Here is a 27,886-nt window from a genome sequence, read left to right as displayed (position 1 = left end):
GAGGCAGCCCTACTGACCGGCTCCTGCACAGAGAGAGGACGAGAGCTTTCGGATAACAGGACCTCTGTGGGACAGTTGTCAGGAGAGGAAGGTTCCATTGGGGCAGGAGAGGAGGGGCTCTGGTCGCCTGCAGTGCTCCTGTGAGCGAGGCCCAGGGAGGATGCCAGGGCTTCTGCTTGGTGCCTGGGGCTTTCCGGTTCCCTAGTGCTTAATCCTCTTAAAAATCCTCTTGGCTTTTCCAACAAAGTGGCTTCGCAGTGGGGTCCCTTCTCCAACAATCCTGGTGGGAGAAGAAAGAAAAGAATGGGGAGGGAAGGAAGAATCTGATGGAAATGTTACATTTGTGCACAGAGCTGGAGATGGGGTGGAAGGAAACTCTGGAGAAGGGTAGGGCTTAGCAACAATCCACGGGGGCAGCGGGGGACAGATACATTCCATCCAACGGACTCTCATTCAGCAATAACAAGAAATGAGCTGTCAGGCCATGAGGAGACAGAGAGGAAATTTAAACACGGGTTGCTAAGAGAAGAAACCAACCCGATAAGGCTACAGACTGTATGATTCCAACTATATGGCGTCTGGAAAAGGCAAAACTGTGGAGACAGTAGAAAGACCAGTGGTTGCCAGGGGGAGGGGATGAACAGGCAGAGCACAAAGGAGTTTTGGATCGAAGTAGATGGATGTCTTTATACATTTGTCAAAACCCATGGAATGTACAGAGTGAACCCTAATGTAAACTCTGGACCTCGGTTAATAATAATGTACAATACTGTTTCGTCAGTGGTAACAAATATACCACAGTGATGTTAACAACTTGGGAAACTCTTCCGGGGGAGTACGGGAACTCTTGTGTTTTCTGCTCTGGTTTCCTACAAACCTAAAACTACTCTTAAAAATAAAATCTATTAAGGCACCCGGGTAGCTCAGTTGGTTAAGCATCCGACTCGTGATTTCGGCTCAGGTCATGATCTCACTGTTCATGGGTTCAGGCCCTATATTGGACTCTGTGCTGATGGTGTACAGCCTGCTTGGGATTCTATCTTCCTCTCAGCCCCTCCCCTGCTTGCTCTCTCGCTCTCTCAAAATAAATAAGCATTAAAAAAATTAAAAATAAAATCTATTGAAGACAGCAAAAACGAGAAGAAAGAAAACAAAGCAAAGCAAAACCCAAGCCCAAACCATCCCCCAAAGCAAAAACCAGGAGGGCTGGGTCTCGAACTAGAAGAGCTGCCTCAGCACACAGCTTCCTGAGCAATGGCTTGGACCTTAGGAGCTAAAGCTGAGGCCACTCTACATATGAGGTGTGGCTGCTGAGTCTGCCTCCAGCTCAAACAGAATGGCCTTCATCAGGGCCATTTAACTGGCTTTCTTTTCCCTTCCTCTCACTTAAGAAGCCTTTCTTTCCATAGTTTTGGTGCAAAAGTCAGCCTGGCTAAAAGGATTGGGGCAGCTGGCTGGCAAATGGCTGGTGGAGGTTTGCACTCTAGATGAGGCACCAAAAAAGGTTTGCTCAGCTGGGAAGCTGAGCTCACCCTTTCCTCCCTGCCATGTTGTTTCCTTCTAACTAGAGCTCTTTGGGTCAAGGCTCAGCCATCACAGACTCCGTGCCTCCAGTGGTCCAGTCTGAGTCCAAGGGAGAGGCACTACTCACCCTCCTACTGGAGAGACGGTCCCTCGGAGCGGGCATGGCTGAGGCCCAAGGATGCTCAGAGGCCCCAAGGAAGGCCTTCCTTCCTGGGCCCATGATCAGTGATGCTCCTTGGAGTTGCGCAGTCCCAAAGATGGTCTCTGGTGGAAAATGGGCCTCTTTCACTGCATCCAGCCCCAGACCCAAGTCACAGGGACCACACTGTGTGGTGACAACAGTTTCTGGGTGCTGGTCTGCATCAGGTTTTCAGTGAGGAAGAAGAATAAACCCTCAGCTCCCATGGTGACCTGGAATAACCCAGGTGATCCAGGCTCATGACTCACACATTCACTATCAACCGTGCTACTTACACAGCACTGCTGTTGGCAAGTGTAGAGTTGATATGTGGGCCTGGACTTTGGGCTGGGTTTGGATTCCATCTATTTACTTACCGGTTGTGTAAGCTGCAGAAGGTTAAGCTCTCTAAGCCTTCGTTCCTTTGGCTGTGAAGTGGGTGTTATAATCCTGGTCTCACGGGAGACCTCAGGGAGAACCACGCCATCTAAGGGGAGGGCCCCTGGTGGCGGTTAACATGTGCTTGCCCCCCTGCCCGACCGCCCCCCAAAATAGACCCTCCCTCAATACTCCCAGGCTGAGCTTCCTGCGGACCCAGAATCAACAGATATTCCTCAGAAGCACTATCAGGCAGCTCTAGGCTAGGGATCTGATTGAAAAGTGACGAGGGCGGGGAGGGAGGAAATGATATCACCCTGATAGAATTCTTGTCCAGCACAGGAACCTCTGCCGAGCGTCCAGAGGCACAAGTGGGGCTCAGTGTACAGGACAGTCTAACCAAGGGCTCAGAAGACGAAGAACAGGCTGGGAGGGAGAAGGTCACAGAATGAATTTTATGGTGATCTCAGGGGGTCGACAGGGATGCGAGAGGCATCGCTGCAACGTGGGGTGTAAAGGAGCAGGCTCCCCGGATGACGGTGTCACAGAGGCACGGGAGTGGGCACAAAACACCCGGGCCAGGGGCACCCGGCCCCTTCCCCCAGGACTCTCACTGCAACCAGGCATGTTCATCTCTGTTTATTTTTTTCAGAACAAAACTAAAAATCACCACTCAAAATATTTGAGGAGAGTGCTCAGCTCAATCACAGTTAAAAGCTTTATGTAATTTGCAGCCAGAGCATCATGGACTGGTGGTCAGAAAGGAGAGCTTCTGGCATTGCTCGGACAGGGCCTCGCAGCCTGAGACGGCCCTCTCTTGCCCTGTCAGCCCCACTACTGTCCTCTGTATGCTGCCACCCAGGGCGGCAGCTGGCCAGCCCGAGTCTGCTGAGGTGGATGGCATCCACACGTTAGAAGCCATCTTAGTTCCCCACTGTGCTTCCGATTTGACCATCCGGTACCTCCCTCCCCCATTAGGGGTCCAAAAATGTCCACAAAGAAGGCAGGCAGGTCGAGGCCCAGGTGCTAGTGTCGTCAGGATGAAGACTGAGACAAAGTTCTGAGTCCTCGTCTTCACCTGGAAGGGCGAACTCCCTGCCCGGGCCTTCCGGGTCACAGGTGAAAAAACAGATTTGGTGCCATCATCGCTCGTGTTTAATGTTGGCTTCGCTTCGCTCCAAAGTGACCCCGTTGCCATTCCGAGGGCATTCCTTCTTGTTCCAATCCTTTTCAGTGTAAAATTCGGCTAGCACGGGGCAGTGCTCAGAAGCCACTCCTCCCCAGGACCAGTTATCTGGAATCCAAGGGTTCGTGAGGCCTTCTCTCACTACAGCCCAGTGACCTGGAGAGACAGAGGGAAAAGAGACGCAGAGATGAGGCCTGGGGCTGGGTGGGGTCCCGGCTGGCAAGAAGAGGCCTCTGTTCAATGTCTGCAAAGTCAGGATTCCCTGGCGATACTCCTCAGATAACCAGCTTGCCTGTGCAAACAAAATGTTCCAGCCAATTTGGTTTCCTGGACAAGTGAGGGCTTACCATGTAGGTACTGAACACTCCCCCCACCCTCCGAGTCTAGGCCTCCCGCCCATTCACGTATCGGCCTATGGTTGACCTCCTCCTCACTATACACCTTTTCTAATCTGAGCAGCAAGAGTAAATATATTTGACGTAAGGTCAAATATCTCTCAAAGATGTCCAAAGTGAAAGTTGTATTTCACAAAGCAAAGGCAGTAAGTGGGGGAAGGAGGTGAAGGAGTTCTACAGGAAAGAGTAAAAAGGAAAAAGTTCTTACAGAGGCTTATGAGCAAGTAGAAGTATCTTAAAATAATGCTTTAGGGGGTGCCTGGGTGGCTCAGTCAGTTAAGCGTCCGACTTTCGTTCAGGTCATGATCTCATGGTTCATGAGTTCAAGCCCCGCATCAGGCTCTGTGCAGACAGCTCAGAGCCTGGAACCTGCTTCAGATTCTGTGTTTCTCTGCCCCTCCCCTGCTCGCCCTTGTCTCTTTCTCTCAAAAATAAATAAACATTAAAAAAAAAATTAAAAAAAAAAACTCTAATGCTTTAGAAACATATAAAGCACAAGTATATTTAAAAAACAGTGAGGGGCGCCTGGGTGGCTCAGCCGGTTAAGCGTCCAACTTCGGTTCAGGTCGTGATCTCAGGGCGGTTCGTGAGTTTGAGCTGTGCTGACAGCTCGAGCCTGGAGCTTCCTCTGGATTCTGTGTCTTCCTCTCTCTTCCCCTCCTCCGCTCGTGCCCTGTCTCTCTCTCTCAAACATTACAAAAAAACTAAAAAAACAAAACACAAACAGTAACAGAATAGTTAACAGAATAGTTACAGAAGCGAGCATAGTGAGGGAGCACGGCCAGAGACCTCCAGTGAGAAGCGAGGTCACGTTAGTGGAAGCGCGAACAGGCCTGGGCTGAGCCACGGCCTGCCCACGTGACATTTCCATGATGGTGGCCACTCTTCCCTGTACCTTCGTCTCTAGCTTCGCAGCAAGGGGACGGATGAAATGATTCCTACCTTCCTTCTGGCCCTGTGTTCTCAACCGTCCAGCTCTCCTGATGAGAGCCGCTCTCTGCAGGCACCTCCTGGCAGCTGGGCAGGCTGTGGCCGCTCTCCGGCCCACCGCGCATTTTCTGCAAGCTGCATCTCGCCTAGTGTGAGGACGGTCACTCCCCCTGAGACCCGCTTCCCTCGTCCTTCCGATCCTCCCCGACACAGTCCAATAGGCAACCGTCACCCAGACAGAGGTAGAAGCTGGTCACACAGTCTGGACTGGTGAGAAGATCTCAGCCCTGGCTGCCCGTTAGGCTTCTACAGAGGCGACTCCAGAATTGCACTTTCACCAATGTGGAATGTCTCCCTGAAGTATAATATGTGCAACACGTTGGGACTGAGTGAAACAACCAGGCAGGATTGAGGGCCACTGTTCTCGCCATTCATCAAAAAACCTTACCGTCACTGTCGTATTTCCGACCGATTGCTTCCTGACGCAAAGTCTGCTCAGCAGACTCGGTCGGGGGCTGCGTTGCGGCGCTCAGATTCCCCACCGCACCCTGATCCTCATACAGTCTGTGAGAAGCATGTCCCCTGTCCTACTGTGAGGCTCTGAGACATGTCTGCTCATCCTCAGTGGCTGTCCCTCGCCCAGACAGTGCGGCAGGAAGCCTCGGGCCACAGCACGGTGCCTGAATGTTATGGTGCTTAAGGAGTGTCTGCTAAATGACTGAGTGTCCTTAAATTAAAGTAAGCTATCAGCTCATCTCTGAATCGGTACCCTGTTGGCCTAGAACCAGGTTTGCCTGAGACACAGTCAGTTTGCCACTCCTGAAGATCAGTGAATGACTCTTCATTATTTTTCACAGCCTCTCTTAGCCCTTAAAAGCGGCTCTGTTTGAATGATAATTATACAGGCACCTAAACGATACATAATCCTGTCAATGCCCATGGAGGCGGTAAGAACTCCTGACCAGAGTTACCAAAGCAAAGGACCTGGAACTATCAGTTCAGACGGGTCTCTCTTACACCATTTCTGAACAGGAAAAAGAACGAGTGACTTCTGCTTTACCTGTGAAAACCTTCTTTAAGCTTTTACTGATCCAGATGTTGTCCAAAGACTTTGAGCCTTGGGGGTTCTTGGTGCTGATGTTGGTGAAGGTGTGTGCAGGGACCAGGTGGTAGAATTTTTCTTTCCTTAAGATATCATAGTCACTGCTGTCAGGTCCCTGGCCAAAATCTCCTAAAACAATCATGTCTTTTTCTCCTGGAGGTAGAACAAAGAAAATCAGGTATTTAAGAGGTCGTGGGAGGTAAACCCAATATTGACTATAACCCACTAAGTGGGATCCTGATTCTCTGATTGGACTCCCCAGGGTTAGGAATGCATATGGTTCTCATTCTTCCAATTTTTCCCAATACCACGTACAACAAACAAACATAAAACCAAAATATGCGCAAAAGTTTAAGAGTAGGTTTGTAACCCGTTTGGAAAAGGAAAGATACGTGAAGCAGAGATCGCCTCTGTTCCAGCTCAGGTGTCCCAAATCTCATGGCAGAAAAAGCCTGAGGGTCTTGTCCAGATATTTAACAAGAGCTGGAAAAAACATTTATTGGGCACAGTGGGGGGGAAAAAACATGCAAATAATACAAGAGGGTGGCCATCTACAAGTCAAGGAAATCATCCCTCTGACACCTTCATCTCAGACTTCCAACCTCCAGAACTGTGAAGAAATACATTCCTATTGTCTAAGCCACCCAGAATATAGTATTTTGTCATGGCAGCGCTAGCAGACTAATACAGGGCCAGAGTGAGAGGTTCTTCCCCTTATTTTCAACATTTCTACCATTGTTTGATGTTCACTAAAGCAACTTAATCATCACGAAGTACTGAGTCATCACAAAGTACTTCCCGGAGGGAGCAGACATTCTGAGAGGACAGTGGACCCCAGCTAGGCTCTGGGATTCCCATACTTCTGCCGTCTCGAGATTCCCTTCAGGGCAGCCACATTATCGTGGCTAGCAGGGTGTCTGTCCTAGCTTTCAAGGGAGTCTTTAAGAAAGGCAGTTCATAAACGAGAGCCCAAGGTATCCGAGACCTGCTGGAAGTCTTTCTCCGGGAGACCAACGTGTTTCAGCAATAATGGCTAGAGGCAAAGACATCTGAAGTGAAATGACAAAAGCCACCAGCAGAGGGCACTCGTGCACTGCAGATGACACCCGCTCTGGGAACCATGAGGGACAAAAGGGGGTGTGATGTAAGACCCTCCTGGGGTTCCACCTGTGGCCTACAGAGATGTAATGGTACCCCTAGGCTGTATGTCAACAACATCTCAACATGACTTGAGAAATCAGTGCCAACTTCAACAGGAAAGCAGACTTGAGAATAAAATGAACAACTCCTACCTGGCCAGTGCTAAGGCCATCCATGAGCCTTCATCCTGGCCATCCATGAGCCTTCACCTGGTATTGGGCCTTCTCCACAGGTAAGAAGCTAAGTCTCTGAGAGGCTGAGTGGCTTGCCAGCCCTCAAGCTCACGGCTCTTCATAAAGGGCTAGAATGCGAGAGCCATGAGGACGTGGGCGGCTGTTCATCACAAAACCCCATGTGCCTGGAACAGTGCCTGCTGCACGGCAGACTCTCGATAAGCACGTATGGAACAAATGGGTGAATGAGGCACGAGGAAAGCCCCCAGAATTAAGGTGTACTTTTTGAAAGGAGAAAAGACAAGGATGCTACGTTTACTAAATAACAAGAAAAGCCGAAGGTTAGGAGAAATGAGGCAGGACGTTCCCATATAACGAGACACGTTTTCATTGGGACGCAGACCCGAAAAAGTTTGGGTCAAAAGCGATTCTGAAACCAGGAGAGATGCTGGTGTCAGAGGTCAGCAGACACAGCTCCGTGTGACTTCAGGAACGACAACACCACAGCTCTTTCTGAATGCGCACATCCAGGTCTCTCACAACTCATCTGCTTTTGGTTAAATTGCTCTCCGTGATGGGGCGTCTGGGTGGCTCGGACAGTTACACATCTGACTCTTGCGTTTCGGCTCAGGTCTCTCGGCTTTGTGGGTTCAAGCACCACGTTGGGCTCTGTGCTGGCAGCAAGCACAGTCGTTGCCTCCGAGAATCCACAGGTGCACAGAGGCCTGAGTTCTCCTAAAAAGCCATCCTCCTGGGATGGGATCCTTAGTTCCCAGGAGCGGCAGGGAGGATGCTTGGGGCTGACTTCCTCAGATAGTTCCTAGAATTATAGGACGCCAGTGACAATAGCAGGAGCTGGTCTCCACTGAGGGATAGTCCTACCCAGATGCCAAGCCATACTATGCACCCTGTTTCACGCTGAGTTCACAGAGAGAGCCCCAGGGGGGTCTGAAAGAAAGCCATCCCATCAGAGGACTGGCACACCACACGCTGAGGTCAACCCAGATGCGCATTCCAGACAAAGGCAGAAAGGCCCAGAGTTCGCTAATCAAATTGGCTCTGTTTGCTCTGATAGCTGTGGAATAAAAGCTTAGTCTTTGTTTTAGCTCAGCCACCTCTGCTAATAATCAATTTGCCCTTGCACCTTGGGCACGCTCGAGAACTTCCTGAACCCTTGGGTCTGCTGTGTCACCAGTTAACAACTGGATATTAGTTATAAGCACAAGGGCACTGGGAACATGAGTCACTGTCCATACCCGGACAAGTCAAGGCGAGCCGGGCTATGGGTCAACAGTCCCTTGGCAACTTGGAATGAAAACCTGACCGCGCTCTGGATGTCAGAAAAAACAGTGAGACGTTATCAGAGAAGTTATGAACTGGCATCTTTTTTTTTTTTCTGCTTCCGTGTACAGACAAGGAAAAGCTTGAGGTCGAGAACAGAAACGTCCACAGATTTTAAATGCTATGAAGTCATCTTTTTAATAGGCTAGAGACAAGCTGTGGGTGACCGATTTCCCACAGAGCTGCTTCTTGGATGGAGTATCTCAGCTTAGACATCTTAGTGACTTTTTTTTTTTTTAGCCTGAAGACCCCTGATTTAAGTAGAATGCTAGTCACAGCACATCCTGGCTCACAATGCAAGTTGCCTATCGACATCCACAGCAGCATTTTTCACAACAGCCAAAAGATGGAAACCAGGTATTCACCGACCAATGAATGGATAAACAAAACGCAGTATATATACACAACAGAACAGTATTTGGCCTTAAAAAGGAAGGAATTTTTTTTGAGAGAGAGAGAGAGAGAGAGAAAGAGAGAGCATGTGCATGTGAGCAAGGGGCAGAGAGAGAGAGAGAGAGAGAAAGAGAAAGAGATAGAGAAGCTTTTCTATTAGGGGCTCGCCTGAAGCGGGGCTCACACTCACCTGATGTGGGGCCCAAACTCACGAACAGTGAGATCATGACCCGAGCCAAAGTCAGATGCTTAACGACCGAGCCCCCCAGGCGCCCAAAATGGAAGGAAATTGTGACACATACTACAACATGGATGAACCACAAAGACACGATGTAAGTGAAGTAAGCCAGCCGCGAGAGGACAAATACCGCATGACTCCATTTGTACAAGGTACCTAGAGTGCTCCAATCCCTAGAGACAGAAAGTAGAAGGGTGGCTGCTGGGGGCTGGGGAAGGAGGCGGTGGGGAGCTCGTGTTGAACGGGCACAGAGTTTCGGTTTGGGAAGATGAAGAAGTCTTGCAGACGGATGGACATCATGGTTGTAAAACCATGTAAATGTACGTACTGCCACCAAACGCTTAAAAAAAACGGTAAATGGTGTCTGTTACGTATGTTTTACTACAATCAAAAAGTCTTTTTCAAATGTAAAGCTCTAATTTGACCAAATTATTTTTATAGCCAAATTCTCACGAGTCACCCCTGTGAGGGGCCAATCTAACATGGACAAGGCTTAGAAAACTAGAGATTATTGGTGAAAACTCAAGAACACGTTAAGACAATTCTGGGCCTCCGGCTGTAAACGCCCACCTAGAGAAGGGCAGGGCTCTGAAAAGTCCAGCCAAAAAGCCCAGTCTTTACAGCAGTGTTAACTCTTCCTTCTGGTCAACCTGCACACGGGAAAATTTCTGTATTGGTGGGGCAGAGCCTGGAAACAGAGAGCCCACTTCCTACTGAAGCTCTGCTCTTTTCACTGCTCTCTTAATCCTCTGGTATGTTTTGAGTCAGCTCGTGTCCGCTGAGCCCTCACTGTGTGCCCGGTACATCCACAGATCACCACCACGCCTCCCCAGCCGCCCCGGTTGAGGCGAGCACTGGCCAGTCCCTGACTGGACGGGCTACAAGTAGTGTGGTGATTTCCCTGAGGTCCTACAGCGACTGAAGGAGCCAAGATTAAGTGTGGGTTTTCTGAGAGCTCCGGGCTGATCTGCATCCCAGCAGGGAGAAAAAATCTACCTTGTGCTAATCAGGACTTTCCCAGTCACCAACTGTCTTTCCTTCACAAGACGAGCACGTGCCAATCTGCAGGTGGCATCACCACAGCAGCAGCTGAACGCAGGAGGACTTGTCACGGGGGAGGGTGTCGTCACTTTTTTCCCCCTTAATCCTTTCCATCAAAGAGAGGCTGAAAAGCCCCAAAGCTGACAGTGTGGAGCGTGCATGGTAGGCCCAGAGACGGAGGTGTCACCATGCACAGGGGTGGCTGGGCTCCACGAGATGCAGGGGCTGTGACAGACGGTCTTCTGTGCCCCCAGCATACACTGCTGCTGACAGCCCTGTCAGCCTAAGGGATCGGAGGGATGCTCCGAAGAGGCAGTCCCCTGCCTGCCCCCTGCAGAAGTGGGACTTGTCGGCCCAGCCGAGGATAAAGACAATCTCCTACCTTTCAGGGTTTCCTGCAAGGTCTGTGCAAAGGTAGCCAAGCGGTGGCTGTCACTGTGATTCCTGCTTGGATTGTCGCCCCCTGGGAGGATCATGGATGCCAGGTGAAGGTTCACAAGGGTCAAGTCATTGCTTCCCACCTAGGCAAGAAGAAACAAAGCAAGAGGGACAGGCTCAGATGCTCATATTTCCTGTATTCGTTGCTTCTGACTTAGGAACAGCTTCCTGCACGATGTTGACAACAGCAAACACAAACAAGGCAAGCTCACACTCCAAGAGATAATGCAAGACAGATCGCGCTTGGATTCTTTTGAGGCCCCTGTAGGACATCACACCCCCATTCCAACTTAGGGTCTGGAAAACCAGGTGCATCTGGAAAGGTCAGGTTTTGTTTTTTGTTTTTTCCTTGTAAGCAACCACAAAACAGGAGGCGGTGGTTCCCGCAGCTGGTGGTTAAGCAAGACTGGGGTCTTACACTCTAGGGCCAGACCGTGATCCCTCTGCCAGGACCCACCGCTGGGACCCACTTCCTTCCCCACCCCACACACATCCCACCTACCCGCCCCCTTTGTGTTCTCTTCTCTCTGGAGACCACTGTGCCCTGCTGCTCACTTTCACCAGATTTCAAGGGAACAGGAAAGCTGGCTGAAGCCTGGCAGCATCGGATACGTCGCAGCCCTGGGTCCCCAGGGCAGGTGTCGTGGTGGGCAGGTACAGAAACACACAGAGATGGGTCTCCTGGGCACGGCAGCTTTGCTCAGCTGCTCGGGTTTTGGCAATCCTGCCCTTCCATTTGTCATGGTGGCAAACGCTAAATACTGCCAGGAAGGACAGGGGTGCAGGGGGAGCCCCCAGGAAGTGAAGGCTTCACTTCATTTCATCTTACAGACATGACCCCAGTTCACCATCACCACCACCCAGCCTGGAGAGCCCTCTGCAGCTGTGGCTCCGACCACAGAGAAACCACCTTAAGGCCACAGGCAGGGAAACGCTGCCTAGGAGGAGAACCTGGAGCCTGCTCCAGATTCTGTGTCTCCCTCGCTCTGCCCCTCCCCCACTCGCACTCTCTCTCTCTCTCTCTCTCTCTCTCAAAAATGAATAAACGTTAAAAAATAAATAAAGAAAATTGGAGACACCGGTTGGTCTGGCTGTTGCCCTGCTAGGTCAAAGCAAGTGCGGCCACTACATAAAACAGAAATCCAGGGCAGCACTAGGAGGTTTTAAAAAATCTGGCAGATTTTGCACACCAATCTCCTAAGCACAACCACAGGCACCCCCAGGCGTGCGTGTGCACACAGAACCCCAGCAACTTTGCAGCCGGGGGCAGAGCCTGGTCCAGATCCCGGCTGCAACCAACACAGCTCCCAGCACAGAGGCTGCCCCTGCCACATGCCGCCAGAGACCGTGCTGTGATTTGAGGCAACTCTCAGGCTCCAGAACTGCTCTGGAGCACACAGAAGTGGGGGGGGGGGGGGGGGGGGTGCTCAAACACCCAGCAGGTAGCTTGCTAGGCTCTGTGGCAAGGGACCACTCTTGCCTGACCCTGCATTTCACAGGTAAGTGCCATGGGGATAAGGTCAATTGAGTGCCGACTGGGAGATCTATTTTGGCTGCTGGCTTCTTTTTTCCTCCTAATGCCCAGCTTCTGACTGTTGTTCATGACGTATCCCAGGTGCATCCGGAGGAATCAAAGAGACAGCTCAGATCAGTCCCCCTGCTCCTATCGATGCTCACGTAGGGAAGGGCTCATCTGGAGAGGTCAGTGGTGGGGCTGCCCTGACTCCACAACCCAGAAGCTCCTCTTGAACCCCTCCAAACCCAGATGACCCCTTGAGGGTCTTCCCCTCCCCACCCCCAACCCCCCACCCCACCCTTCCACCTCCTGGTAAGGAGAAGCATGTCCTCAGAACCCATTCTGCTGTCCTCTAATCCAGTGATCTCCAAATGCCAGAGGAATGAAGAAGCACTGAAGGTCCCTTTGAAAAACAGGCAGTCCTGGGCCCTGTCCCAGAAATTCTGTGTGTGTGGGGGACGGTCCAGGAATCCCTGATTTTAAGACAAGCCCCCCAGGTGATTCTGACGCGCGTTAGGTTTGGGAGCCAGCCATTTGATCTTCTGTGCCCAGATGCCAGAGTTATCAGAGCTGGAGTCCTCACCGCCCCCCACCCCCCGCCCCCAATCCCTCTCATTCCTGTTCTGGACAAGTTCACCGGCCAAGGGAACCCCAGGAGGACATGCTGACCTGACCCTCAAAGAGAATGAAATCAAGACAAAAAGGTGAGGCCGCTCTGGATCTCAGTTTAGAAAGGGACCCCCCACCCCACCCCCCAGCTTTTAGAAGTAGACCTTCACAGAAACATGGAATGGTACCTTGAACCTCGCAAGGTACGGGCTGGGACCCGTGGGCTTCCCATGCCCGTTGCCAGGTGAACTTTCCTGCGAGGTGGCGTCTCTCAGCTCCACCCCGGCCGCAGAGTCCCACAGGAATCCAGAGAATCCAGCCCCCTGCGGGAGAGGAACAGCTATCAGTCTGAATCAGGATTCAGCCCCACGCTGGGGGAAGAGGCAGGGGAAGCCAGGAGAAGATTTGGGGTGGGGGGGCAGTGGTTGGTTCTGCACTGGGTCCTAAGATCACATGCACAGGGACTGTTTCAGAAACAAAAGCACACCCCTAAAGCCACAGCACATTCCTCCTTGCCCCCAGCCCCAAATTTCCCATGCTGCCAATTTCAGAGTTTTATGTGGAGCCAGAGGGGCCTAGGCTGTTATCTCTTTGGGGTGAAGTGAAGGGAGGCTCCAACTAAGCACAGAATTATCTTTTTAATCATCACATCCCTATGACAGACACTCATATCCCTGTCTACCAGGCAGGGGCTCAGCTGCTCAGAGAGGTCAAGTAACTTCCCTAAAATCCCACAGCTGGTAAGCAGCAATGCTGAGAATCAAATAGAAGACTCTCAGCGGTAGGCTTTGCTTACCAATTAGTGGCTGCATACAACAATCAGCACCTAGCAAATCCTCAGTATTTGCTGGATGAATGGAGGTCAGTGCTAAGAGTCACAGTGGTTTAGAAGTGGTCAAGGGCCCTCTGTGGGTGGACAGGTCTGCAGCCCCAGTGCAGGGCCCCATGAGGGCCAGAGAGTCGTGTCAGGAGTGTCCCAGGGCTTGGTGCTAAACGCTGCCATCTCCGGCTTCAGAATCTGCCAGCTTCTCACTGCTATCCCTGGGGGCCTTCTGCAAAGAGGAAAAGCTTCCTCTCCCACCCCACTCCAGCATCTAGAGGCTCTGCCGCCCGAGATTGGCAGCGGGACCCGTGGCATCGCTGGAGGGGCCGGTGGTGCTCGTTGCGAAAAGAGAGGAAGTGACTCTGCACAACCTAAGTGGCCTCTGCTGAGTCCCCAACATCGGCTGGATTCCAGCCGCACGCCTTGCTGGGCTCCGCACCTCAACTAGACCAACTTGTGTTGAGGAGGAGGGAAGGGGCGAACAGGGAACTGTGTTCTGCATGCTTTGGTATTTATAGAACCATAGGCCTGCCCGCCCACTGGAGAGAGCACCAGCTTAAGAATCGGAAGAGCCGGATCTCAGGGCCACCCGTGTCACTCAGCTGCGGGACTACGGGAGCCCCCCCCCACACTTTTCTAAACCTGTTTCCTTGGGTACAAAGTGAGGGAAACGGGATTTGCCCTTTTGGTTTGGGAGGGTTATCCCCCCTTTACTGCTTCTCAAGCAGTGGTGCCAGAGTAACCTTCCTAAAGTACCGTTCAGGTGGTCAGCTCTGCTGAAGAACCTTCAGTGGCTCCCCAGTGTGCACGACCCACTGCCCGAGGGGCCCTCCCGGTAGGCACCTTCGTGTTCAATGCGGCCCTTCACACCTGCTCACCCACGTTCCCAGCAGGACCGGGTGTTCCTGGGAGCGTCTCCCAGCCCCGGGACCCAGGAGGCCCCACCTCCAGAAGAACTGCTGTGCCTCCAAGCCGGGTCACGGGAGATCAGGTGTTAGAGCCAGAGCCCTAAAATGGGGTTCGGGGCTGACTCCACCTGGCGGTGGCTAGAGGACTTTGGGGCATCGTTTTGTCTTTACAGATCGCAATTTCTCATGTGCAGCTGTCCCTCCAGCTGTGGGGCGAGGACCCGAGAACTGAAGAGAGGCGCGTGGACGTCACTGCACGCATGGGGCAGACGGCAGGTGCAGCTACCCCTCTCCCATCTCCGTCTCGGGTAGAGATCGAACGTGTGCCACTCACAGATACAATTTATCAAACAGTGTTTAAAGAATTTTTAGGTTATCTGCCCATATTTAAGATTCAGTAAATGTTGCATTAAAATCCAGGTACGTGCATCTTTTGAGAGACCAGAAGATTTGTCCACACGAGGCCCACAACCCTCCACAGCAACAAGTGCGTGGGCACAGCCTTGCAGCCTGGCACAGCCTGCCGCCTCAGGTGGACGCTGCCAGGCCCTGGCTTGTGTGCAGTTAATAAAGCATTTCAATGCACATTATCTTTTTAAATCCTACAGCCACCCAGTGACTTAAGGAAGGGGCTACTGCTCCCATTTTAGAAATGAAGGAACGGAGGCTGAGAAGGTTAAGTGGCTTGAACTCGGGTCTCCTTGCAACGGCACACTGTTCTCCAATGGCCTTGATGCCCCAAGCTGGAGCAGGGTTTCCTGCCTCGTCCCTCCAACAGGCTGTGAGCTCCTGGAGGGAGGGGCTCCATCAGCTCAGGTTGAATCCCTGCCCTGGGCTCACAATGAGTGAAAACAGGCAGGGCTGTGTCACCAGGTCTGTTTTTCTTACCGATGTCTATCTGGCATGTAGCAAAGTGCCTGGCATGCAGTAACCTTTCTAATTTTTCAGCGGACAAATAAAGAGTGTTAAATGGACTATAAGATCCTAATGAACCCACCTAAAAGATACTGTTTTTTTAAAAAAGGCAAGGTGTGGGTGGGGCAAGGGGGGTTGCGCCTGGGTGGCTCAGTCGGTTAAGCGTCTGACTCTTAGTTTCGGCTCAGGTAGTGATCCCACGGTTTCATGATTTCAAGTCCCACATCAGGCTCTGTGCGGACAGTGTGGAGCCTGCTTGGGATTCTCGCTCTCCCTCTCTCTGCCCCTCACCCACTCATGCTCACTCTCTCGCTCTCTCTCAAAATAAATAACATTAAAGAAAAAGGCAAGGTGGTAGTGTTATTTCTATGTAGACTGAGTAGGAACAACCAAGGGCTACAGAGGTAAAGACTAGACACGTTCCAAGTTGGCTTAATTTCCAGCCTATGGGGAAAGTACACTGGCCATCGCCTACAGTAACAATTTACACTCCAAAACATAAATCCCGGAGAAATAAGATTTATATCACCTTTTTAAGTCGTGGCTAAAAAAGAGAGCTTATTGTCAATAATTAATCAGATAACTTTAAGCCAGTATATATTTATAATTTAAAAGTTCCAAATCTCAATATCCCTCACATAAATGCTATTTGTGTGTTTATCAACATGTTGGATATACTAGAGAGAAAGAAATACAACATCTGCATTTATAGAAAAACTATGTGATGACACAATTTCCAACTCAAGATTAGCTACCAGAACTCTATTTTAAAATCTAAAACCCCACTAATATCAAACATTCCAAATGAGTAAAAACCTCAGTCTTGAATAGATCTGTCAGAGTGAAAACATACCCTTACAGTGATTTACCTACAGCCACAGGGGAAATACCAACGAAAGAAGACTCAAAATTAAAATCTGCTCAAAATGTCCACAGAACATTTCCATGTGCACAATTTCTACCACCAAAGGCAAATGCTTCGCCTATGAATTAAGTGAATTTGAAGTTTTCAGTCAATGAACAATGGGCTCTCCACAAACTTGGCAGAGGATAGAACTGTGGCGACAGGATTAAGAGGACAAAGGACAGAAATACCCCATTTGCAGCCTTGGCTCCAGACAGGATTTCTCCTCTCCTCCCAATACCCCAAACCCCCGTTTCCGCCTGGGCAGCTGTCCATTCCCGATCGAAACATGAAGCAAGAACCAGGGCATTTTGCAACGAATAGCAAAGAGCTAAGAAATGTGCAGAAACACAAAATTGCACCAGGGATGTTGGCAAAGGAAAGTTTTAAATGTCTGTGATTAGGGAAAAGAAAGGTTTCCACAAAACGGAGATAAAATCCAAGTTTTGCAGACGAAGGTACCTTCTGGAGCGGCGTGGAGGGCATCTCGGCGACAACGGCCTTCCAGCATCCCCGGGGCTGCTTCCACTTGCGGATGTTGGGCAGGAGAGGCTGGTTTAGCTCCGTACAGAACTGCAAAGACAGAGCACAAGTTGGTGTGTGTTCGTACCGAAAGCACACCCAGCTGGGGGCAGCCGGAGGAGCCAGGAAATGCCTGAGCCTGACTCATCAGCCTTATTCAGAGGCTTGTCGGACTTCATCTCTGTTCTTAGGGTTCGTGAAGACGCAGAGGACTAAAAAAGCCCCACAAATTAAAAAGCAAACTACCTATAAACGCACAATTATCACCTGGGGGGGGGGGCTCTCAGTTCATAGTAATCAATTCGCTTTGTAGCATTCTAGCATAGATAGCTCAAAACAAGCTGTCAGAATCCTTTCGATCCTTGTAAAACCGGTGGTTTCAAGGTCCCAGGAGGGTCTAGATACCAAACGTGGAGGAAGGAAGAGGAATACGTGGGGGTCTTTTCTCCCCCGAGCCTAGCTCACAGGTGGAAAAGCCGCCCCCCCCCCGCCCCGCCCCGCTCCATCTAGAACCACCATATGTTCGCTTTGATGCTCTTCCGAGAAGAAAGCCCCGCTGTCGTGGCTCCGACACCCCACGTGTGTTTATAGGCTGTGCTTCTTTTCGCTTGCGCGGCTCCTCCAAAATGGCATGGGAACCACAGAGGGACTTGATCACCAAGGCAAAAGACAACTGCACCGGCCAAGTAAATGAAGGGTTAACAAACTACGTGCTCCCAAAGAGGTGGACCAGCTCCTCGAACTCACGCCTCAGTCACAAGCCAGCCCCTTGACGACGGTTCCTTTGAGGGGGCCCCAGCGTTTGTCATATTTGGGTTTCGTTTGTGAGATGCTCCAGCATCGGATTCTGCCCCTTCTGGGGGGACACCGTGTGTCATGCAAGTCGGAGCATGCCAGTCACCCGTTTCTGTGTCCGGCCCTACAAAGTGAGTCTTCTGGCTCCCCTGGGCGCCTCTCCACCCCCTCCCCCGTGAGCTGTCCTCAACTAACCTCACTTCGCTCCAGTGCTTCAGCTTACACCTCTGTCCCGAAGGCCCCCAAACCTGTACCCGCGGCTCAGATTTCTCTCCCAAGGTGTGAACGGCATTTCGACAACTTTTTTAACATTTCTACCTGAATGTCTCCACAGAACCACAAGCCCAACGGGGTCACAAAGGGACCTGCCATTCCCCTCCCCCCATGTCTATCTCAGTTCCTGGTATTTCCATCCTTAGAGCTGCTCTGACTCGTCCCTCTCCTCCTCCGGCCTGGCCCACTGATTCCACCGCCTCATGGGTCCGGAGCTCCCTCTTTTTGTTCTCTAGTCCCCTGGCCGTGGCCTGTTTCGGAGCCCCATCTTCTCTCACCTGGGTCACCAGCAGAGCCGTGAAGTCTTCCTGCCTCTCTGTCATTCAGTCACCCTCCATGTGTCCTCTGGCTAAGTTGTGATGGCCATGCTGACAGCTGCTATCCCTGTGGTTCCTAAAGTACGGCCCGGGGCCCAGGAGCTTCAACATCACCTGGGAGTTTGTTAGAAAGCCTCCGGCCAGGGTCTGATCCTAGACCGACTGGATCAGAAAGGCGAGTGAGGCCCGGTGACCTGTTGTTAACGAGCCCCCCCTGCAGGTGATTCTGATCCCTTCGAAGGTTGGAGAACTGCAGCTGGCCAGACCCTCATCACAAGCCTCTGCCCCAGAGGCAGGCAGTGCTGTGGGCAAACAGCTGTCAGCTGCCAGCCCTCTGTAGGAGCACCTCAGCTGCAGAGAGCTGCATTCCTGGCCCCTCCTGGGCGAGGCCTCACACTGCTTAGCTTTAGGAGGGAAGATGAGCATCCCTCCCTGGGCAAGGGAGGAAGCATGGCAGGAGGTCTACTTTAGATACGTGCCATTCTCTCTCAAAATAAATAAACTTAAAGAAAAAAAAAAAAAAAGAAGAGCAGGGGCGCCTGGGTGGCTCCATTGGTTAAGCATCCTACTCTTGATTTCGGCTCAGGTCATGATCTCACGGTTCATGAGATCAAGCCCCGCATTGCACTCTGTGGTGACAGTGGGCAGAGCCTGCTTGGGATTCGGTCTCTCTCTGCCCCTCCCCAGCTCGTGCTTGCACGCTCTATCTCAAAATAGATAAACTTTCAAAAATCTTAAAGAAACAAAAAAGAGATGTGCTGTTCTTGGGGTTCTGCCTTTCCAGTTAGACGGTTAAGTGTCTGCCTTTCCCTATTAGCAGATAACATAAAGAACAGACACTGTACCCAAGTCACCTTTAAAAAAATTGTTTTATTAAGTTTATTTATTTTGAGAGAGAGAGAGAGAGAGAGAGAGAGAGAGAGAGAGAGAGAGAGAGAGAGAGAGAATCCCAAGCAGCCTCGGCAATGTCAGTGCAGAGCCTGATGCAGGGCTCAACTCACGAACTGTGAGGTCATGACCTGAGCCAAAATCAAGAATCAAGCTCTCAACCGACTGAGCCACCCGGCACCTCCCAGAGTCGCCTTTATAAAGCTCAGCTGACGCTGAGCACGGTGCCCCCTGACACTCACCAAGCCTCTGCTGGTGAACCAGGAAACGCCAGGGAAGACGGCACTCCCCAGTCCGTCCGTGTATGACACACAAATTGGGGGCGGGGGGACTGCTCCTTGCAGCTGATTATCTAAATAATTGCCTCAATTTTAACCTCACTTTGAGTTTGCCTGAGAAGTGTTCTCTTTGGGATTTGATCATTAGGGCTTTTATCGGTTCCCGACCGTGGACAGTGTGCTATTCCTAATGAGGGCCTTCACCCCAGATGAATCCCCTTGGCCAGATGGTCTTGGCTGGAAGCCATCCTTGGATGGGAAATGAAGCACTTTGGAAAATGCAGCCGGAATGTATTGACTATAACTTTAGGGAATCTAGCGAGGAAATGGACTCCACAAAGGGTCCGATTTCCTGCCAGGGAATCATTTGCTTGCTGAGTGATCATTAGAGCTGAATCTGAGAATCATTAAAAAGGAGAGAAGCTCCGAAAGCCCATCTGGTGCTTCGCTCTTCTCCACGCAGGGAGTCCCGCACCTGGCTGCTCACCCAAATCTCTCAGGATGCACCCTGGGGAGGCTCTATTTTTAGATACCCCCTCCGGTGATCAGCCAGCCACCCAGATTAGAGAACCCGCAGGACCCTGCTGTGCTGGGAACTGCAACATGTAGGAGCCACAAATCACATCTTTCCTAACCCTCAGAGAGCCTTCAGATACCTGAAGACAGGTGAATCTCCCGTTCACGCTGTAAACGCCAGCCCCACTTAAACACTCCCATTCCAGGCAACGCCACTGTGATTGGAAGGGTTAGCATGCAAAGGAAGAAGGGACACAGGCTTCCATTGCTCTCCATGCTTATGACTCTCAGAGAAGGCCTTTGGAGCCTCAAGTCAGCTAGTCAAAGTGTCATCATCGGTATCGTCTGGGAATTCATGAAACATGCATATTCCCAGGCCCCTCTCAACCTACTGAGTTAGTAACTCCAGGCGGGGGCCAGGTGATCTGCATTTAAACGGCCCCTCCAGGTGCCTTGGATACAATTTTAAAGCTGGTGTTATCAGATGAGGGAAAGACATTCTCCTTTTGTTTTCTATCTAAAAGCTTTTCTTTCGTGGGTAAACTCTAGGAGATTTAAGGAACCCTAATTCCTGACCTTTAAGGGCTACCTATATTTTGTACATCTGAAGCCTTGATCTTGATAACCTCTCTCAGCCCACAGAGTAGACGATCCCCCCGCTATGCCCTCTTATTCAGTATCTCATATTATCAGAGACAATTAATAGTTTAAGGAACCAGGGGAAAATTATTTATGGCTAGAAGCGTTCTATGCCCACATCTGCACGCACAGACCTCAGTGCTAGGTAAGGGGTAGGACTGTCTTCTATTTCTAGGGCTGAAAAAGAATTGCCAGTGTGGTAACTTAGTTGACTGCACTACCAGTTCACAGCAACACTGAAGAGCACCTTTTAGATTCCTGCTACTCAGAGTGCGGTCCGTGGACCGTCAGCACTGACCTCACTTGGGAGTCTGTCAGAAATGCAAAGTCTCAGGCTCACCCCAGACCTACTGCCTTGAAATCAGCATTTTCTCAGGACCTCAGAGTGATTTACAAGCTTGGCAAGTTTGAGAAGGCTGCTTCGGAGCCTTCCTTGTTTTGTAGACATCGTCCCTATTACCTGCCCCAGCCGGCCTGCGTGAGGCGAACACCCTACCAGTTATTCGTGGCTTAAGCACAGAATAAGCACAGAAAGGTTAAGCCATATGTGAGTTTCCAGTCAAGATCACACGGTGGAGAAGAGTTAGAGGAGGGTCTGAACTGAGGTCTGCTTCCCACTGCTCTATCTCCTGGCCAGGCAGGTATAAGAGATGGAGTAGGGCAGGCTCCCAGATGAGGCCAGCCCGCCTTACTGGACGGATCCTTGGGTCCTTCCTCCTGAAAACTTCACAGGAAAACAAAAGCAACCTCTGAGAGCCCTCCCTCTGAACTCTGCCTGAAATTGTTTTATTTAGAACAGCTGGTTCTCAAATTTTCTGCTTCGTCCACATATCAGCAGGTAGAAACAACACTCTTCTAAGTAAAAGAGGCTCACCGGGGCAGAAAGGGTGGAAATGGGGGGTGTGTAGGGTTGGGACAAAATCTCCCAGGGAGCTGACCTGCACAACCCAAAACTACGACCCTACAAATGTATTTCTAGAATCCTGGGGGCTAGCCCACCATCTGCCTCCATCAAAATCACACTGGTTCTTGTTTTTTAAAAGCACAGATTTGTGAACTCCATCCCTCACAGAATCGGAATCTCTGAGGTTAGGGCCAATCTGTGCATTTCTCACAGGATCCCCGATCAGCTTTGAAGCGTGAGCAACTCAGACAAGGCTCTGCAATTGCTTATTTTGAACTCAGCCTTCATATTTTTCATACCTGTGGTCTGGAGAGACAGTTTTCATTATTCAAAACAAACCTACCATTTCAGCTATCACCCCCACACCGTGCAAGCATCTGACTGAGCCTCTTCTCAGATAATCCCATGAGGTGACACATGAAGGGAGCCCAGCGCACAGGAGGCATGTGACAGATACTCGCTGAATGGATGAATCAGAGAGGTCTCCTGAGGATCCCACCTTATGGCTTCTCTCTCCCAAGATGAGTTACAAGAACGACCGTAGGCTGGACTTGTTTCTCTACCTTCAGACCAAACATGGGTGATACCGTCATTCTTTCGCACCCACCCCACTGCCAGCTTCATCAACACCAAATCCCCTCTGCTCTTTGGCTCAGCAATCATGGGACTCATGTCAGAGATTTTAACTCCAATCTACAAGATGCCCAAGGCACAGGCATTCAGAAATGCCAAGTCCTAAGAGAAAAGACTCTTGGCTATGTTTCAGATGTGCTGCGCCCTGGGTCTGCCCTGGATCAGCTGACTCAGCTTGTCTCTGCAGTGACAGAAGGCTTCCAAGGCTTGAGACCAACCGCGATTTGTTTGTGGACCTTTGGACTTTTTTTTTTTTTTCTTTCTTTCTACTCCTCCCCCTTCCTGAAACAAATATTCCTTGCTCATCCGGTCCTGAGTGAGAAACACAAATAGGAAAAGCAATCTAATTTCACTCGGTGGCCTGTCCAGCCACCACCAAGCTCAGTGGTCCTTTCGTCTTCCCCGTTCAGTTAACTTAAAATACCTGTGAGCTAGGTATTAAGATGTGTTTCAGCGGCGCCCACAGAGTTAGCTGGAGACAGACTTTTAGGACTACTGGCAGGCATTTTCAAAAGCAAACTCCAAATGGCCACCCTTATCCTGCATCCTGGATGGTGGGGGAGGGGTGTCCTCACTTGGAACCCTCTGGGTCAAATTTCCAGATAAAGTTGCTTTGCTTTGAGTTGGTTGTTTTTGCTTGCTTTATGGATTCTGGAGGTGACCTCCTGGACAGTGAGTTTTCCACATGTGAACCGCTAGTTTTCTCTGCACACTCAAGACAGCTTCTGAAAACGCAGTATATGATGGATAAAGCAGCACAGGTGAGCTTCCTTAAAAAAGATAAATTGCCATCATAAAATAAAGAAGTCCCTGACTCAGACCATGCAAGGTCAAGAGACTGAACTATGCCACAGGCATGGGTGCAAATGACAGAGACAACAGTTTCTGTACCGTTAATTGTAAGCAAGGGCTTATCTTTGCCAGCATCTTCAAGGGCGGAAATGCCATGGACAATAATAGGAGCCAGCACATCTATGGGTATCTGTAAATGATCCCATTTGGAGTGGAACCAAAGAATAGTTGAGGTCATTAAAAAACGTCACTGTACTCTAAAAGAAAACACCAACGTGAAAGCAAATTACATCTCAGTATCAACTCAATAAGAACCATGTTTGGCCTTCTAAGTGTAACAAGCCTATTGCAAAGTTTTTCTGGGATATTTGTTTAGCCTTTAGAATGTTGATATTTTGAAGGTCGATGGGGCAGCCAAGTACTCAGTTACATTGCTTGGTTCTCCTAGGAGCTAAGTGCCTTAATGGTTATCAGCGGTCTTAATGGCCCTGGCACGCCTCTTTGCAGAGCAAGGGCTCACACACACAGTGTAACACAGACACAAAGCAAAAGCGAAAAGTCTTTCAACCTCCTCTTTGTCTCAATCTGTCCAGAAGAGATAAAGTTTGCTCGGTGGCTTATGCCCTATGTTCCCAAAGAGCCAGGATTATCATAGAAGAAAGAAGCCCCTGTCTTAGGTCAATGCAAACACAGGCATGTATCCCTGAGGGGAGACAGGTGCAATGTGGGACAGAGAGCAGTATAGGGTGAGGGTTCTCCAGGGCTCTGAGCACCTCTGACTTTACTGCTACAGCACTGCCTACAGGGCCTTCCCTACAGGGTCAGGAATCCGCAGAGGGGGAGGGTCGGTCATTCTCTCTGCTCCTTGGGGGCTCATTGAGCAACTACCATATTCCAACATTAAAAGGAAGAACTGGCCTTGGTTTCTTCTAGCTTCGCAAGTTTCCTCAGTGGGCCACCTTCATGGGCTAGAAGAAGAGGAGGAGCTTTGAGACCCTAGGTCTTGGTCTCCCTATCCATCAAGTGCAGGGACGGGAGGAGATGACCCCGTTCAAGGGCATTTCCAGCTCCAAAACCACACGATTCTGGAATTCTAGGAGGCGGGGATGAGAAAAGAGGGGTGAAGAAAGCGTAGGGAGAGGAAATATAAGATTCTCATAAACCCCTCTCTCCCTCTTTCTCTGTGATAATTGCTGTATGAACTCCACGGAGAAGCTGATTGCGTTGAGAGGACACTGAACTATCCAAAGGCCTTTCCCCCAAACCATGAGAGTGGATTCCACTCTTCCAAAAAACGGCATCAGCTTTCTTTCATGTCCCCTTGGCTCCACCCGGAAGACCCCTCGCTAAACTGCCTGGAATAAGAGCATACTCCTAATAGGTAGTAATTCTAATAGGTTAAGTTTGGCTAAGTCCAACAATAGTCAGAAACACAGGTGGCCAGTAACCTACAGCCCAGTCAGCTTCTGAAACCTGTAAAAAAGTAAGAGCCGGAGGGGGAAGGGAAGGGCAGGGGAAGTAAGTGCCAATAATTTGACAGACACTTTTCACAGATTATCACATTTACTCCTACTGATAACCTCGCGAGGCAGGTAATAATGCTCCCGTTTGACCCCTGAGGAAACCAGGCACCATGGCAAGGTCACTCACTGCCAGCAAGTGGGCCACGTGGGATGGGAACCGGGTCTGGCCAGCTCTAATGCCGAAACTCACAGAGGGGAGAAAGCTCAGAAAACACAAGCCTGCCAACCGATCTAGGCGATGGTGTATGTGGTGCAGGCACCATACCACACGCGTTCCACATCTGGGGTTCTCTGGAACTGAGTCAGTTTCATCATCAGTGCCCTGGGGTCCAGGGGACACAGAGTTCTGGAGAGGTCACCACATCAGACCACGGCTTACCTCCTGGCAGGGACCAGGCACTGGCGGGACGTGCCCATTCTGTAACCTAGAGCCAAGCACTCAGAGCTTCATAAGGCAGCCCCTGCTCTAAAGCTCAGGCCCCATCCTTCCTCATCAGCGGGGAGAGGCAGTGAACTTACAGCCCCTTCATCACTCGGCCCAGGGGCCACTTCCAGATCAGCTCCATGAACACGCTCTTTCCACGGGCACCCGAAAGGAATTCTGGGCGAGTGTTCATCCTTGTTTAAACATTATCATGCTGAGGAAGATCAAAAGCAAACAGAGACATTTCCTCAGCCTCCACAAACAGCTAATCATTAGCTGCTTTTACAGAGTCAAGGGAAGGGACACCCACAGGCACTCCTGTCAACAGAACGGCTGCTGGTTCTGGTAACCTCTCCTCTGTGTTCTCCCAAGTTACTTATCATGGGTTTCCTGAACAAGATGGTTGAAAATGACAAAGGTGTGGGGGGGGGGGTGCCTGGGTGGCTCAGTCAGTTAAGCGTACGACTTCAGCTCAGGTCACGATCTCGTGGTTCGTGGGTTCCAGCCCCACCTTGGGCTCTGTGCTGACAGCTCAGAGCCTGGAGCCTGCTTCGGATTCTGCGTCTCCCTCTCTCTCTGCCCGTCCTCTGCTCATGCTCTGTTTCCGTCTCTCAAAAAATAAATAAATGTTAAAAAAAATTTTTTTTAATAATAATAAAAAATAACAAAGGGCTAAAAAGCCTTTCAAGGACAATCAAAACATTTTTCTGCAAGGGGAAGTGTAAAATGGAGAGCAGAGGGAGGGGGAGACTTCATAGAGGTGGAAGTTAGGTTAGGAGGAGACGGAGCCACACGGGGCACGGGGTCCCACACTGCCACACTGCCACTACCCTCACCACCATCCTCATCATCCCTCACTGTCGCCCTTCAGGGACACTTCCAAAGGTTCTCGTCTTCTCCAAAGGTCTTCGGATGTGAAGACTCTTCATCTCAGCTAGGAGCGAAGACTGTGATAGTTTTGTGGCTTTTTTCCCCCTTCTCTTTAAATTGAGGCTTATGTCTGGATATAAACGAACACAAGCTCATTATAGGATAATTTGTAAAGTAGAGAAACACAGAAAAATCTAAGCAGAATACCGCTGGGCAGGACAAGCACTGCCAACCTTTTGTGGATTTCCCTGCAGGCTATTTCCTATGGAGTTTGTTACTACATCTGTCTGTCCGTATAGATGCACACGGTTTTGCGTTCTGCTTTTCCTGCTTACCACTGTGCCACAGGATTACAACACCTTCTAAATTCACGCCATGAGCCATCTGACATGCTATGATATGGACAGGGCAAGCCATACCACGGTGGTGGAGGTTTCATTAGTTGGAAGAAATTTCTGCTTGAGGCTCATTTCATTTCACTGTCAACATCTTAAAATCACCTAACAAAGTAGTTGTAAGACCGATTCTACCCTCACCTGCTCAAAATGATTTCATCCACAGGTGTAAATAAAAATCCCGAGTAAGTTAGCATTTAAAATTATAATGTGTTCATTTTTGAAAATGCATCAGGAGGTCTTTGTTTATTTAAATATATATACCTGTGATAAACACACAGCAGTACAGGGCCCCAGAGTGCATTAAACCCCTGAAATGTACAATCAGAAGGGAAGTGACACTTTCTTTTTTTAACCCCCTGATATAAGAGATGGGAGTTTTTAAAAATAGTTTCTTTCATCTTAAGATAAATAACTTTCACCTTTATTTTTTCCCTCTAGCTTTGTTTTTTAATAAAATGTCTCTCTAGAGAATTTGTCCTGCTGTCCGTCTATCTGTTAGGACCCTCAGGCGTGTACAGAAGGTGGGGGCGATCGCCAGGTCAGAACTCAATGGGATGTCTACTCCGCTCCGGTGCCTTAACCTAAGCTGTGATGTTAAACGGGGTCATGTTCATTATTCAAGGATGAGGTTAGGAACACAGACTCTAGAAAAAGGCTGCATACATCCAGACTTCGGCTCTACCACTTATCAAGAGGTTTGACTCTGGGCAAATGACTATTCACCTGCTCCACACCTCAGTTTCCCCATCTGTAACAAGAGGACACAAATTGTTCCTGCCTTACCAGTTTGCTATTTCTTAATTTTTTTTAAACATTTATTCATTTTTGAGAGACAGAGAGTAAACTGGGGAGGGGTAGAGAGAGAGGCAGGCTCCAGGCTCTGAGCTGTCAGCACAGAGCCTGATACGGGGCTCAAACCCACAAACCACGAGATCATGACCTGAGCTGAAGTCAGATGCTTAACCAACTGAGCCACCCAGGTGTCCTTGCCATTTCTAAAGCAGGTAGCACAGGGCTTGGCACACAGCAAGTCTCCTGTGTGTTCTTGTGGCTGTTCTAAGATTGGGCCACTCCACCATGACAAGGCCATGGAAGGAGGGTCCCCGCCTTCAACTTTCCACACACGATGGCACAATTCTCAAAGCAAACCAGCTGAGGAAGTGAGCAGGGGCAGGGGCCAGGGCCAAAAGCCAACACATCGCAAGCTGGGACATAGAGACCACTGAAATACAGCCCTGCAGATATGGACAGAAAGACAGGAAACTAGTTGCTAATATTCTTCTCTGGTGAAGAGGAAAGAGGATTCATGCAAGCATTCAATAAAAATGTAACAAGCATTAACTGTGTGTGTATCCTAGGTCAGGCTCTGGAGCTATAATGGTGAGCATTAGAAGCATGGTCCCCTGCCCTCCCTGAGCTTGCAGTCTATGTATGAGGGGCAGGGGGTGATGTAAGCACACTTTAAAAAAATAATTATATTTATGATACTTTTATTGAGGTCATTCTAGTGCCAAGTACTGAACACACATGAATTCATTTTGTTCTCAAAATAGCTTCCTAAGGTAGGTGTTATTATGATCCTCATTTGATGGATGAGAAAACAGAGGCACAGAGAGGCTAATTAACTTGCCCAAGATCACACAGCCAGTAAGAGGCAGTGCTAGCATTTGAACCCAGGCAGTCTGACTCCAGAACCCGTGTTCTGTGTATAGCCTTCTTTTGTCTCTGTCGACGCAGTTATTAATCAAATAATCATCCACACACAAAACTGTGGCTGAGACGTGGGCCACAAAGGAGTGGTTCTAGGAGACTGTGGCATCCATGACAGTGGCAGTGGGGGTGGGGGTAAGAGGGGTTTGACTTAGTCATGGACGGCTTCCCTGAAGAGGTGATGCTTGAGCTCAGAACCCAAGGATGAGTCAGAGTTAACTGGTTAAAGAGGAGGGGAGAGCAACCCAGGCAGCCGGACAGCACATGCAAAG

The 27,886-nt window shown here is 50.1% G+C and overlaps 1 protein-coding gene across 1 annotated transcript in view; it reads right to left on the bottom strand.

Moving 5' to 3' along the window:
- Positions 1–2,703: 2,703 nt before the first annotated feature.
- Positions 2,704–27,886, bottom strand: part of EEPD1 (endonuclease/exonuclease/phosphatase family domain containing 1) — a 111,990-nt gene continuing 86,807 nt past the window's right edge. The window contains exons 4-8 of the mRNA XM_030308221.1: positions 16,595–16,705; positions 12,771–12,905; positions 10,402–10,540; positions 5,652–5,846; positions 2,704–3,422 (exon numbers count right to left, since the gene is read on the bottom strand). Coding sequence (XP_030164081.1) covers positions 3,223–3,422; positions 5,652–5,846; positions 10,402–10,540; positions 12,771–12,905; positions 16,595–16,705 — 780 coding nt within the window. The 3' untranslated portion in view covers positions 2,704–3,222. The remainder of the gene's footprint in view (positions 3,423–5,651; positions 5,847–10,401; positions 10,541–12,770; positions 12,906–16,594; positions 16,706–27,886) is intronic.

The sequence above is a fragment of the Lynx canadensis genome, chromosome A2 (assembly GCF_007474595.2).
Source record: "Lynx canadensis isolate LIC74 chromosome A2, mLynCan4.pri.v2, whole genome shotgun sequence".
Classification (NCBI taxonomy): domain Eukaryota; kingdom Metazoa; phylum Chordata; class Mammalia; order Carnivora; family Felidae; genus Lynx; species Lynx canadensis.
Note: the sequence above shows the minus strand (reverse complement) of the source record. Positions and strands in the feature narration are given on the sequence as shown.